This window comes from Pogona vitticeps, chromosome 4, assembly GCF_051106095.1.
Source record: "Pogona vitticeps strain Pit_001003342236 chromosome 4, PviZW2.1, whole genome shotgun sequence".
In the NCBI taxonomy this organism is placed as follows: Eukaryota; Metazoa; Chordata; class Lepidosauria; order Squamata; family Agamidae; genus Pogona; species Pogona vitticeps.
In genome coordinates this window covers 110,064,033-110,078,613 of record NC_135786.1, presented here as the reverse complement: position 1 = coordinate 110,078,613, position 14,581 = coordinate 110,064,033, and the positions used below count along the sequence as shown (strand labels likewise).

General features: G+C 42.3%; 1 protein-coding gene across 2 annotated transcripts; it reads left to right on the top strand.

Moving 5' to 3' along the window:
- Nucleotides 1-3,235: 3,235 nt before the first annotated feature.
- LOC144588849 (uncharacterized) lies at nucleotides 3,236-13,941 on the top strand. 2 transcript variants are annotated; one of them, XM_078392323.1, is made up of 12 exons: nucleotides 3,236-4,104; nucleotides 9,278-9,357; nucleotides 9,859-9,913; nucleotides 10,133-10,215; nucleotides 10,771-10,828; nucleotides 11,043-11,125; nucleotides 11,912-11,975; nucleotides 12,195-12,277; nucleotides 13,052-13,107; nucleotides 13,329-13,411; nucleotides 13,721-13,775; nucleotides 13,874-13,941. In XM_078392323.1, the coding sequence occupies exons 1-10, from the start codon at nucleotides 4,078-4,080 to the stop codon at nucleotides 13,358-13,360; spliced, it is 621 nt and encodes a 206-aa protein (XP_078248449.1). In that variant the 5' UTR covers nucleotides 3,236-4,077; the 3' UTR covers nucleotides 13,361-13,411; nucleotides 13,721-13,775; nucleotides 13,874-13,941. The 2 variants fall into 2 exon arrangements, with proteins under 2 accessions (XP_078248449.1, XP_078248447.1); XM_078392321.1 differs by having other exon boundaries at nucleotides 3,244-4,104; nucleotides 10,756-10,828.
- The last annotated feature ends 640 nt before the right edge of the window (nucleotides 13,942-14,581 follow it).

Genomic DNA, 14,581 nt, shown 5'->3' with positions numbered 1-14,581 from the left:
ACCTGCTCTCAAGCCATTTAAGATTATAAAATATAAAATTAGCAGTGAAAAATGACCCTGGACACAGGATGGAAATTTTAACTATCCCTATGATTCAATTTAGTTATTGTGAGACTCAACAATAGCCACGATTCAGTATATCTTGTCCCATCATCTGGACAAAATAGTATTTTTAGGGATATGCCTTTCAGGGTACAGTATTTCCATTTTTGAGGATTGTACATCTGTAATGTCAGCAATGATTAGATTCCTAATTTACCATTCCATATTCAGATTGTGCAATGTGATGAAAAGACCTTTATGTTGTTTTATTATATAACCTGGATCCTTACTCCTGGTTTCCTTTTTTTAAAAAATCCCAGTTATGTTTGTGAGCAGAGAGAGAAATTATTGTGTTGCAGAAATAATAATAATAATTACATGCCATCAAGTCGGTCTCAACTTATGGTGACCCCTTCCAGGGTTTTCTAGGCATAAAGTATTCAGAAGTAGCTAATAGTTCCCTTCCACTGGGACCGCGCCGGTTGTTCAAGGCTACACAGGCTGGTTGCTCTTGTGGCAGGTGCAGGGAGGAATTGAAGTCCAAATCTCTGGCTCCCAGCTATCCATCCAGCACTGCAGAAACAACTCTGAATATGAACACCTCTGATATAATTTTCAGCCAGTTCTGCCCTAGAGGTTCAGAAGCAAACTGTGATTTATCTTCTAATTTTAACCTCTTCCTCCTGAGCAAAAGGATCCTTCTCTCCCTCTCCTTCCCTCCCCCACCTCTCCCTATCACATACACAGCACTTTTATGCAATGAAAGCAAAATATTCTCTATTTAAAAAATTGATGGCTAATATCAGTCTTAAGTGACCACTTTAAATAGAAGCACTCTGGTTATATTTAAGAAGGATAATGTAGCCCCAAATTGTTTAATCTTTATGCAGAAATAAAATCCATGATCCTCGTCCATCTCAATTATTTGTCTTTAAGGAATGGCCATGGTGGTTAAAGTTTACTGGACCCATTTCATTTTTTTTATTACTGATACTTTGCTTCTATCAACTTCAATAGCCAGAAAAGGAGTATTGCCATTTTCATTTGCCAGTTAAGAATATTATATATGTTCAGCAGTAAATTTCCATCTTTCCTACTCCCTATACTCCTTCCTCACCACTGAATTCAAAATTTACTCTGAACTGTACACAGCAATTTGAAATCAGCCTTTTTGTCTGTTTAATTTAGCAAAATTTTTTAAGCTGATCATCGGTCCCCCCCCCCCCACACAGACAAAGCTGTTATCAAAGGTATCACTTCCCATTATTACAGACCAGTGGGTGCACTAAATGTTATAGACACACTCCAAATGCTAGGGGCCCATTTGCATTTTACAACTGACAGCTGTATTCCTTTGCACAGAGACTTCAAAGTAAACACCATTCAACACCTTGACACTTAAGAGTCAAACTAAGCAATATGTTTCTTTCTTGCACAAGTTCCCCCCCAATAGTGAAATGTATCTATTTATCTCAGTAATGATAACAATAATAACATTCTGTCAAGTTTATTCTGACTGACCATATCCCTTTACAGTACAGGGTTTTCTAAGTATAGAAATCTCAAAAGAGGTTTACCAGTTCCTTCTTCTTGGGACAGCTTGTCCTACACCTGCCACAACCTAGTCTAACATTAAAAGCGTCCAGTGTGCTTTGCTTTGTAATTAATCATTGGCAAAGAAACAGGGGGCTAATATCCAATTCTGATCTATATATAAGTAATATATTTTGGAGAAATTCTCACTGTCAAAAAAAGGATTTATTGTAGGGAATGTGCATTCCCATTGACATCCCATTTGGCCATTACTTCTAAGGAAATACATATAGCATCTTTCTCCTGTACGTAGGAGTTTGATTCAGTAGTGAGCTATATAGACTTGCCATTCAAATCTGGTGAAATTGATTTTTTTTTCTAATGTTACAGTTAGGTGTAAGATTTTAAAAAATTCTCAGAGCTGATACTCCAAAACCCACAACATAAATACATCAGCTATGTGGAATGAATATAACTAGAGATGGGCGCAAAGTGCAACATGCCACATCATCTCAAGTGAACACCTGGCACCCCCATTCACAGTGCTTCTCTCCTTCTCTTCATGCGACAGTCCAACTGAAGCAGGAGCATCTGCTTCCTTCTTAAGAACATAAGAAGAGCCCTGCTGGATCAGGCTAAGGGTTCATCTAGTCCAGTTTCCTGTATCTTACAGGGGCCCCTCCAGATGCCTCAGGAAGCACATGAGACAGCTAGATCCCTGTCTCCTGATACCTCTCCCCTGCGTCTGGCATTTGGAGGTTCCTTTTAAGCCTGGAGATTATACATCCCCATCATGGTCTGTAACCTGTGATAGACTGTTCCTCCAGGAACCTGTCCAATCCCCTTTTAAAGGCATCTAGGCCAGATGACATCACCACATCCTGTGACAATTAGTTCCATAGACTAACAACATGCTGGGTCAGGAAATATTTTCTTTTGTCTCTTCTCACTCTCCCAAAACTAAATTTGAGTTGATGTCCCCTGGTTCTAGTATTGCGTGAGAGGGAAAAGAGCTTCCCTCTAACCACTTTATGCATCCCCTGCATAATTTTATCTCAGTCATGTCCCCACTCAGACACCTTTTCTCTAAAGAGCCCAAAATTCTGAAGCCTTTCCTCATAAGGAGGTGCCCCAGCCCAGTCATCATTTTAGTCGCTCTTTTCTACAAATTGAATAAAAAAATAAAGAAATCAAATAGGCCTGTTCCTTGGAATGTCAAAGGGAGAGACAGCCTTATCAAAGGGGGTGCTGCCTTACGGCAACAATGCCATCTGTGTGTGTGTGTATGAGAATGTGAGAGAGTGTGTTTGTATGTGTGAGAGAGGGAGAAGATGTGGATTTTCTGCAACCCTTCATAAATAAATATTTTCTTACAACACATAGATGGCCAGAGAGCCTGCTCCTATGCAAGTAAACACTACTAGCATTCTTACATCCTGTTCATTTCACTTTCCCAGCCAAACACACATGTAAACACCTCCACCCAGGCCAATGAATGCTGGCCCCCTCTAAGAATGGATAGTGAGCTGGGTGGTCAGACTTCAAATTCACCTGACATCCAAAAACAAAGCTTTTTTCCTGCTTGGGAAACCCTGATCTAAATTACAATGGTTTTTCGAATGAATGAATGAATGAATAATATTTCAAGCTTTGATTAGTAAAATCCCTCTTCCTCAGGCTGTACAGCACCCCTTCATGTTTAATTCCAATTCTTTCTACATTATTTATTTATTTATTTATTTATTTATTTATTTATTTATTTATTTATTTATTTATTTATTTATTTATTTATTTAACTTATATGCCGCCCACTCTACCCAAAGGTCTCTGGGCAGCTCACAAATGAAAAACAATTAAAATACAATTATGGGAGACCAGTCACAAAACAAAGTGGTGATGGGCCATTTATCAGACACATTTTTGTGACAAAACTGGGGGAGGAAAGCCTTTGACTCTCCCAGAAATAAAGGACCCGCAGGGACTTCTAAAATCCTTGTAAGATTACCCTGCAGCCCCCCCCTCCTGAAAGCCTGCTGGCAGTTCCTGGTTCCTGGACTCTATTGGACAAACATCTGAGGGACATGTAAAAACTAAGCCTTTAACACTGCTTGTTTCTCCCTTACGTAAGCCATCTTCATCTGTGGGCAACTTTGCATGTGTTGTCAAGAGTGCATGTTTGTCCGAGTGCTTCTGCCAGACGCACAGGAGTCAGGCCCGAAAGGCAGCTGGCAGCCTCCATGGCCAAGCTTGGCTCCAAAGGGAGAGCTCTTTTCTGTTTGGACTCAAAAACTGGCCAGGACTGCTCGGAACTCCCGGACCTTAGGTGTTTACCTAGTCACCAAGGCAACCAGGTTCCGTGCCGGTCCTGTGTTGCTCAGTCCCCTCGTGGACTTGGTGGCAGTTGGAAGCTCCTCCGAGGTCTTCTGGCTGGGGGTGTTTGCTTGCGCCCGTGTGCCGTCCCTTCTACTTGGGTGAGACCAAGTCCTTGAGCCCCTGGAGATCATGGCTCCTCGTCTGAGAAGAAACAGAGTAAGTTCTGGATGCCTCGGGGGGGGGAAGCTGGAGCTCCCCTGGAGATTTTGGGGGGAAGGGGAGGGGTGGCCCAGGCCCTATGGGGAGGGTACAGAGCCAGGTGCCTTGACTTTGCTCCCCAGCCTTAGCAAGATTCAGTCTTGATAAGAACCGTTCTGAGCAATAAGATAAGCTTTGTCTATTTGTTTCTTATTTATTTGTTTGTATTTATTTAGAGCATTTATCACAGGAGCTGCCCAGGAGGGCGCCCAAAGCAGTTCTGTCGAGAAGGGCTCTGAAAATAATTTGTAGTGAATTAAAATGGTAAAAGCAATTAAAAATGTTAAAAACAAAGATTAACTACATTTTTTAAAAGAAGCTCCAGACTCTTTGCTAACTACAGGCAGATTGCAGCCTTTTGGCATGTGCAAAATGGGGCACAGTGCCAATAATGCTTTGGTAGGATTTGCTGTGATCATGGTGGAAGTATTAATTTGTTGTGCTTCACGGGGAAGCACCTCTGCCCACACTGCCCAGCCACTGTGGCTCCATTCCCCTCTAACTGGCAGTTCTTAGTGCGAAGTGATTATGGAATTGCTACAGTGCAGCGCATAAGACAGTGATATTGACTGAGTTGTCAGTGTGATGAGATACCTTCCTTTGTCTACCTGTTGCAATGGTTGTTCCATTGCCTCCCCTTGCAGTGCAGTGTCAGGGGAGAGCAGACATCCCTGTGATGTCTAACAGGACAATCACAGTAAATCACTTTGGCTGTATAATTAGATGATGTCACCTCTAGTGTAACTAACTCTTGGTTTGCCTTGACAGCCTGCCCAAATATATTATGAATTTTGCCCCACTTCCTGAAGAGAAGAGATAGAGTCTTCTGATATTACACTCATCTCCAGTCCCACAATCACTGGAAGAGCTTAGTTTTTGATCTCCTCTAGTTCTTTGGAGATGAATGGGTGCTCATTCCCACTACATTAAGCCTCAAATGCTCAACGCATCAAGACCTCTCATGGCTGTCTAAGGGTCATTTCTCCATTCAGGAGAGTAGTTGTGCTTCTGAAGTATACTTGACTTTATGTTGAATTCTCACTTTTCTCCAGGACAATTAAGAAGGCTATAAAGGGTTGTGTTGGCTTGTTTTGTTCTTGGTTTGAGCAAAAGATTATGTGCTAGTGGGAAGCTGAGGCGTGCATGTCTGGATCCTTGCTAATCTTCCTTGCTATATAATCTCTGTTGGCTAGGATCACAGAGATTATAAGTGGAGAGTCACTTTAGCACAGTACAGAGCAGCATAGTTGCTCTGGTTGTGATCAGACAGGCATTAGCCTGCTGTTTGGTCCACAAGTTGGGGCATTCCTTCTTCCACAGATCACACAATATAATTGCTGGAGTGAACCAGCTCAAGATCATTCCACCCATACCTTTCTGGATCTCTGTCAGGAGCTTCTGTGTTTTTTTTGGTCCTCATATGATGACTCTGTTTTGGTTTATTTCCAGCATGTGCAGTTACTAAAAATGTTTAATTTGCCAATATTGTGAAATGACTCTCTTCATGAAGAAGATAGCTACGTCATGATATTCGTAAATTAAACAGTTTCTCTGCAGAAGGGCAGAGGAAGTGAAATTTCTTTGCACTCTGTTAGGGCAGTGCGCATGTGCTGCCATGATACAGGAGGGGGCAACGAATTTCCCCCCCTTTCAAACTGTCTTAAAGGTCAGGTTGAGATCCTGCCCACAGCTGAACCCACCAGCATCCAGTATTTCTGGTATTTAAAAGTGTGGTGTTCCACCATCCCTTAAAGTTTATACACTTGATAAATGGCACTATTCAGTTTTTCTCAATCAGATGTTCTTTTTTTTAAAAACATGTTATTAGTTTTTCATTCTATCTACATTCAGTTTGTGCTCATTAAACATTGTGTTACATGAGTTGCTTATAATTATTTGTTTTTGCATCTTGGTGTCTTCTTAGTTGTCCCTTCAAAATCTTTACAGTTTTTAAGTATTTGAACCAATCATATGTGTATTTTAGTGTACAATATTGGTTACTATCATAATATTCCTCTTATAGTATTTTGTTCTCAAAATCCTCATAAAAATAATTCTGGTTTCAAATTTATTTAATTTTGAGGCAATTTAACCGACCACCTTCATATTTTATATCAATAATAACTAAATAGATTCCTAACACATGATAAATGGTTATCTAAAGCATTTTATATAGATTTTCTTTATATATTTGTTTAGCCATTTGTATCTCCACATATCTGATATATGTTAATTAAGTACTATTTCTTTTTTCTCTTATATCTAGCTTCAATTTACCTTAAGAGCCACCATGTTATGTCTTAACTCTGATTAGTAATGTCTTATTTCAGTTTGAGTCCCTTTTTTAATATATAAGGTATGTCTCCATACAATTCCAGAAGTTAGGTATATACATATTTTCCACATTGAAGTCCACCTTAGTGTTTTTTCCCTTTACGTCTTTCTAAATAACTCCTTTTCTTCTTTGTCTTTTCCCATTTCTTATTCTTATCTCTCTAAAAATGCTGCTGTCCTTTGTACCATCTGTGATCATTTTTTGCACTCAATCTATCTCCAATAGATCTTCCAGGCTATTTTTAGTTAAATCAGCTAGTTCTCTCCCCTTATCTTCCCTTTATTCACTTAAAACTTTGCTCGGCTCCATGGTTAGAATTAGATCTCCTGAATGTTCTCCTCTAGTTCCCTCCAGCCCCTCCTTTGATTGGCACACATCATTGTGGCAATTTCCTCTGAAGCCCCTATCCCCCCAGGCCTTCACAAGGTTCTCCCACTTCTTCCTTCTTCGATGGCACCAGATATTAATGCTTTAATATCAATTATGTTTGGAGACAAGTGTGCTTTTAAAACTTAAGTCTTTTATTTGATCAGGGAAGTTATTAGATGATAAATATTCATTAGATGAATCACAGGTTGCCAGTCACTTATATCTGAATCTATTCAGATCCAACTTCAAAACTCTTTTAACTCTCTATTCCAATTTATATTCTTACAGTTCTCTATCTCACTCTCTAGCCACTTTCAAGTTACACACAGTCTCTTTCTCTCAGATTCTCTCTCAGACTCTATACACCAGTCTTTATATCCAGCTCCCTCCTCCTTTGGCTCCGCCTTCCGTTCACTCATTGGCTGCTTCTGGACAGGTGAGGGCAGGGCTGTTCACTACAATCATCCACCACACTCTCATTTCCTTCTTCATTCTTCCTTGTCTCTTGTTGACAATAGTGCTTCTTTAACTGCTCCTTGAATAATTTTACCTCTTTATTGTAGGATCTTACTATTTCTAAGATTGCTTGAAGGGTGGATTTTGTTTCGTCCCCAAATTTTTATTGTTGTTGCATTATGTCCCAGATATCCAATGATTGTATTCCAAGTAAAAATTGTCCAGTTGCTTAGTAGTAATCATTCCAGTTCCATCTATACTTGCTTCCATAGGTCCATTTTAGTACAGTAGATTGATCATCTTTAGGGTTAAACTTAAATCCAGTCTCAGACGTGAAGAATTTCCTCTGCTTGGAGGGTGAAGGTCACTTACTCACCAGTTCTGGGCTTTTTGCAAACGCTGTAGATAACTGTAGATAATTGTAGCCAAAACATAACCAGTATAACTCCAAGGCTGTTAACTAATAAGAGAAAGATTCCTTAAGTTACTAACACCAAAATTAGTAACACCATTTCCATTAAATGTCTAATTAGTGTCCAATTTATTATCTTTGTGTCTCTTTCATCTGTTTCTCTCTCCAGCTTCACCACTGCTCTGTAAGTGTTGATGATACGAGATTTTGTTTCTGTTAAAGGGGGTTGTCTCATGCAGGGATAGTCATAAAGCCATATAGTTATAAAATATTTCTCACCCAATGATAACAGATGATGTTAATTAAGCCGGTTTATTGCTTCTGAATTGCTGGCTGCTGAGTACTTGCAAGCAAGCTTTCCAGCTGCTTGTTTCCACCCACTGGTTGATTGAGGAGTTTCCTGGATCAAATGGGGATAACCGCTGTCACCCCCATGATCAACAGCCTTCTCTATTTCACCACCTCTTGGGGGTGGTTTTAACCTCCTGGGGGTCCCAAACAGGTCGGAATTCAGCTCCGTCCTCCTTTTGCTGCCTCGTTGCAGCATCAAGCTGGAAGTCTCAACCAATTCAAGACCTGGTTATATAGACAAGCCCTCCATCCAGGCACTACGTAACTTCCGCTTTTTCTCTATCTTTATCTACTTTGTTCTGTGTAAATGCTGTAAATTGTTATTTGATATTACAGTGGGGTCTCTACTTAAGAACGTCCCTACTTAAGAACAATCCAATTTAAGAACAGCTCCATTTGCTAAATTTTGCTTCTACTTGAGAACAGAAATCCAAGATAAGAACAGGAAAAAAAAACCTTTCCTGCTCCTTTTTTAACCTTAGGTCATCTTAGGTTAAAAAAAAAATTCTCCCCCTAGTGGTAGAGTATGTATTAACCAGCTTTGCATTAGTTCCTATGGGAACTAATGCTTCAATGTACGAACGCACCTCTACATAACAAAAAAACAGCCAGAACGGATTAATTGGTTTTCAGTCCATTCCTATGGGAAATTTTGCTTCAACTTAAGAACGTTTCAACTTAAGAACACCATTCCAAAACGGATTAAGTTCTTAAGTAGAGGTTCCACTGTAGTTTCTATGGACAGAAAAGAGCAGATATGGCTTAAATGGTTTTCAATGCATTGCTATGGGAAATGCAGATTCAACATAAGAACTTTTCAACTTGAGAACCACCTTCCAATACAGATTAAGTTCTTAAGTAGAGACCCCACTGTAATTGTTTTTATTCTGCGTTTTGTGAGCCCTCCAGAGTAGACTATGTCTAAATGGGTGGCATATAAGCTCAATAAATAAATAAGAATAAATAAAAGGAGGGTTGGAGCAGCAGACTTGGTTCTGTACTGGAAAAAGGATACACGACCCCCCCCCCTTACAACTGGCCCCTTGAACAAGGGGTTTGGCTTCAGAGCTCTAAAATTAAACACCAAACACCTTTTTCCAGATGTTGGAACAGAAAATCTTTTCAGTTGATTAGAATTCTAACCTAGAACACGAAATGTAATGTGCAAATTGAAAATATCAATTCCTATCCTCTGCTCTCTTCTGCAGAAAGCCAGGTGGTGGCGGGTGCTCTGTTGCTTCTCCAGCATCACAAAGGAAGAAGAGGCTCCTGAGGCCGCTCCTGCCAGGTAAGGTGACAAAATCAGGTCCCTGATCCCAAGGGGCTTCCAAGCAAAACTCGAACAGCCAATGAAGGAACTCATCAGGTTGAAGGGGAGAGAAACAAGGAGAGGAACTGAAGAATAGGAAGCAAAAAACACTTTCTTCTCCTTGCTTAGGCACGGGTTAAGGAAATTTTAGGCTCTTTAGAACATAGGCTTGACCCTTCTCTAGAAGCAGTGCTTGCAAAAAAAAATGGTAACATCAGTTTCTCATTGCATGCATTCTTCCTGATTTAAGTGTGCCATCTTTGAAGAGCTTAGTTTCAGTCTAATAATCTAATATATTCACAGGAAGACGAACATGGGCTTAATTTGAAGGTCTTTCCTTAGACTAAAACAATGCTCCCAGAACTCTCTAGGGAGTCACAAACTTTGGAGAAGGAGCTGGCTGGCTTCTGTGGGTATGCTGGGCTGCAGAAGGACACGATTCACTGCCTTATGCTTGCACCTTGTGGATTTCCTCCTTAGTCCACCAGAGACAGAGAATATGACCTATGAGGTAGAAGGAAACTCCAGCCCTCGGGTAAGAAATGAAGGGATACCCTCTGGAAGAAAGGGGGGATGGGTGGTGGGCAGTAAGGGTAGCCACAATATCCAGCTGATTGCTGATGCCAGAGGGCACCATGGAGTACATTTTGCACCCCCGCCCCTCTGGTAACCTTAAATATAACCCTGAGCTGGGATAAGGACAGGCTTGGTTATAACATGAATTAATTAACACCCACATGATTTTAATTCCTAGGATTTACTCGACAGCGAAGGAACTCTTCATAATATCAGCAGCATCTGCGACAAAGACTCAACCCGTACCCCAACATCTGACATGTAGGCTATGTTTTTTTTTATCTTCGAAGAGTTGAATGTGTAATTTTAGGGAGCGCCAAAACAGAACCCCTGGCTTCTTAAGGGTGAGCAGTGTCCAGGTGGATAGAGCTCCGCTGTTCCCACTTACACCTTTGCCCTGCTTTGATCTCTTTTTGGACTGAAAGTAGCTCTGGTTCCCAGTATTCTCCATTTCTGGATAAGAGAGTGAAGACTCCTGGCTTTATCGTTGGCTTCCTTCTCTTCTCTGCAGGGAGAGAAACAACCAGAGAAAGGGACTGTTGATTGGCAGAGGACACAAGAGTAGCTCCCGCTCTGTTTGGCTACTCCTGGTGCAATTGGGAACCATGAGGGATCATCCATCCCCTGCTCATACACAAAAAAACAGGGCCCCTTTCAATCCCTAGCTTGTTGGGTTGTTTCAATTCCTGGCCCACCTTCCGCTATGCAGAAAACTGGAGGAAAACTGGATGGAGAGTTCAGTAGGGTTATCCACATCATTTCCTTTTCTTTTGATTTCAATGCCTTATGTTTGTACTCTAGGATTTTCTCCCTCAGTGCATCGGAGCGAAGGAAGAATGTCACTTATGATGTGGAAGAGACCTCCAGCCCCTGGGTGAGAAGCAGAGGCTTGTGCCTTGGACGAAAGGCAGGGGTTGGGGTGGTGGGGCTGGATAAGAGAAGCCAAAACGTCCAGCTGCAAAATGCTCCAAGACGGTCTAATTGACGTTGACCCCCGCATGCCCTGAGTACAGCCTTGGGCAGAGCCTGGGGTAAGCTTAATTTAAGGGAAATGAGTGAATTAACACATGCACCGTTTGGGTTCCTAGGTTTACCAAGACCAACAGGACACGCTGGATGATGTGAGCAGCATCAAGGATGAGGAGTGGTTCCCTTCTCCCAATTCAGCCAGGTAGGCCCTTCTCAGGTAGTGGAAGGGTCAGGGAGGGCATCCGTTTTTCCAAGAGGTCTGTCCCAATTTGGTCACTTCACTTATTAGAGAGTCAGGGGGTGGATTCCCAAGGAACGATGTCAAGCTCTCCGCTTGGAGATGAGCAACCTGCTGGTGCCTCCTGTTCAGCGCATCTCCCTGGAAGATTTACCTGCGTCAGCTGGGTATTCTGGCACCAAGCATCCCTGCTTCCCCCGCCTCATGTTTGTTCCCTCCTGGATTAGTGGAGGAAAACTCCATGGTTTGTCCTTGGGTCCCTTCTCCACTCTCTTGTGAGGGAACCAACCAGAAATGGAAGGTATTGGCTGGCAGAGGATCCAGGAATCGACATGTAGGGAGAAGCACCTGCTTTCTTTGCATGCTGTTTCCACAAGTGGTAACCAGGAAGGCTAGTCCCTCATCACAGAAATCTTACACAATAAGTTTCAATAAGCCTGTCCGTCTGTTGTCTAGCTAGTTGGGTTGTCTGAACTCTTCCAGCATTTCCTTCATTGTCATGACAGTCTGAGACCTTGGCTTGGGACAGAATAGATGCTGACTTTCAACACAAAAGAAAAAAAATCTCCTCTCTGTTGTCTTCATGGCATAATTCTCAGCTTCCATGGGGATCTGGTTGCTCCCTCTTTCAAAGTTGGTTCAGATGGGCCTGCCGTCTGGAGCACTTGGGAACTATGAGGGCTGTTCCATCCCCTGCTCATACGCCATTTTCTTTCCTTATGATTTCATTGCCTTCTCTTTTTACTTTAGGATTTTCTCCCTCGGTGCATCGGAGCCAAGGAAGAACGTGACCTATGATGTGGAAGAGAACTTGGTGAGAAACGGAGGCTTGTGTGATGGATGAATGGCCGAAGTTGGGGTGAAGCAGCTGGATAAGAGGAGCCAAAACATCCAGCTGCAAAATGCTCCAAGACGGACTAATTGTGTGAAGGTTGACCCCCGCATGCCCTGAGTGCAGCCTTGGGCAGAACCTGGGGTAAGCTGAACTTGAGGGAAATGAGGGGAATAACACATGCACCGTTTGGCTTCCCAGGATTCCCGAGACCAACAGAACACCCTGGACGATGTGAGCAGCATCAAGGATGAGGAGTGGTTCCCTTCTCCCAATTCGGCCAGGTAGGCCCTTCTCAGGTAGTGGAAGGCTCAGGGAGGGCATCCCGTTCTGCAAGAGGTCGTTCCCATTTGGGTCACTTCACTTTTTAGCGAGTCACGGGGTGGATTCTCAAGGAACGAAAAGCCAAGCCCTCCACCTTGTTGTGGATGAGCATCCTGCTGGTGCCCTTTGTTTAGCTCCTCTCACTTAAATGTTACCTGTGTCTGCTGGGTGTCCTGGCACCAAGACGCTCTGCTCCCCCCCTCTCCATGTTTGTTCCCTTCTAGTCAGTGGAGAAGAACTCCATGGTTTGTCCTTGGGTTCCTTCTCCACTCTGTTGAGAGGGAACCAGCCAGAAAAGGAATCTGTCCGCTGACAGAGGACACAAGGAAAAAAAAAATAGAGAAAAACCCCTGCTTTCTTTGATTGCTCCTTCAGCCGGTGGTAACCAAGAAGGCTCAAACATCATCACAGTAATCTTACACAATAAGAGGCAATAACCCTCTCCGTCTGGTGTCTAGCTTGTTGTGTTGTCTGAAGTCTCCCGGTATTTCCTTGATCCTCATGGTAAAATTAGACCTTGGCCTGGGACAGAATTCATTGTCTCTTTAAGGACGGAGCAAATGATATCTTCTCTGTTGTCTTCCTGGCATCTTTCTCAGCTTCCAGGAGAATCTGGGTGCTCACTCTTTCATATAATAAAAAAAAAATAATAAAAAGAAATAAATAGTTGTGTCTGGCAAAGCAGGGCTCCTCCTCTGCTTTTCTTTTCTGACCCATGTTTTCTCTCTTTCTAGCGTCCTGCAGACACAGAGGAACCAAACCTTCACTGTTGAAGTCCTTCTCTGTTTGGGTAAGACAGGAAAGCCTGCCTGGCACGTAAAAGAGCAAAAGTCGGAGAGAAGCATGGTCTGAAATCCATCCAGAGTTTTCTCTGGGTTTTTCTACGTAGATAAAACTGAAAAAGTGCTCTATTCTTCCCTGTTTATGGGACTGTGCAGCTTGCCTGGGTGTTTGACATTAGAAAAGCTTTTCTTGGAAACTGGTTAAGAAATTTATGATTTCCATTCCTAGTACTCCTCGGAAGAACAGGGGACCCGGGATGATTTGGGCAGTGTGCAAAAGGAAGCACATGTGCCTTCTCCCCATCCAACCAGGTAATCTATTTGCTGAGGTTTTGGTATTTTGGGGGTGGGATGGAGAAGACACAACCTGCCCAAAGCCTGGGTCACAGTACATATGGGCACCTTGATGAGCACGTAGCTGCTTCTGGCCGCTGCTTTGATCAAGGCTGGGTGTTATGAGAGTGGATCTAGAAGTCACAGATGACAGCGGGTCAGTCACTATAAGAGATCCAAGAGTATCCGAGGCAGGAGATCTGCTGCCTCTCTTGGATTATTGGGCTGGAGGGACCCATAGTTTGCAGGGCTCTTCTTGTCTTTCATGCGGTGGGTTCTTTCTTCTAGGGTTCCGGAGCAGAGAGAAGGTGCCTTCACTGCAGATGAGTCTCCCTCTCCTTCGGTAAGGAAAGAAAGGCCAGAATCCTTGTATTGGGAAGTATGATAAACACCTTAAGGGGCAAGAAAGCCTTGGGTTTAACATTTGATTCTCCTTGACAGGATTCCTTAGAAGATATAATCAAGAGCCTGGAGAAGATGGAGAGGGAGCCCATGTTCAGTTCAGAGAGGTACCGTGCATTTATTTATTTATTTATTTATTTAGTTATTTATTTATTTATTTATTTATTTATTTATTTATTTATTTATTTATTTATGTATTTATGTATTTATGTATTTATGTATTTATGTATTTATTTACTGTACTTATTTATTTATTTATTTATTTATTTATTTATTTATTTATTTATTTATTTATTTACAATATTTTTTAGCCGCACCATTGCCAGGCTTCTTAGCCTGAAGACACCCAAGAATCACAGCACCTTCCCTAAGAAGGAGGGGTGACCTCTTCAGATAACAGAGAGGCTTATTTTCTGAAAAGTCCTAGGGCAGTAATTCTCTTATAGAGCAAGGCTAAAGCCTTTGCTTTGGTGTGTGGTTTAGACAAGAGTTTTCAGCAGCTGTGCTTTGGGCCCAGTGGATTCTCAGGGGAACTGGAGGTCCATAATGAGAGGGAGACAAATTAGGCACGTGCTGAAAAGGGGATCCAATATATTCTAAAGCAGAGGGAGCTGCTCCCTATTCTCAAGGCTTTGGATTAGATGCACCCATTCTCTGCAGGGTCTTTGCCTCCTTAATGAGGGGTCTCTTTCTTCTAGGGTCTCGGAGCGACAAGAAGATTCATTCAGCCTGGAAGAGGCTCTCTTG

What these genes read in the sequence shown, in the direction of transcription:
- LOC144588849 (XM_078392321.1), top strand. Translation starts at nt 4,078, where the DNA reads ATGGCTCCTCGTCTGAGAAGAAACAGA. An exon ending in CCTTCTCCCAATTCAGCCAG is followed by an intron (nt 11,126 to 11,911) that starts GTAGGCCCTTCT and finishes TTTTTACTTTAG; the next exon opens with GATTTTCTCCCTCGGTGCAT. An exon ending in TGAAGTCCTTCTCTGTTTGG is followed by an intron (nt 13,108 to 13,328) that starts GTAAGACAGGAA and finishes TTCCATTCCTAG; the next exon opens with TACTCCTCGGAAGAACAGGG.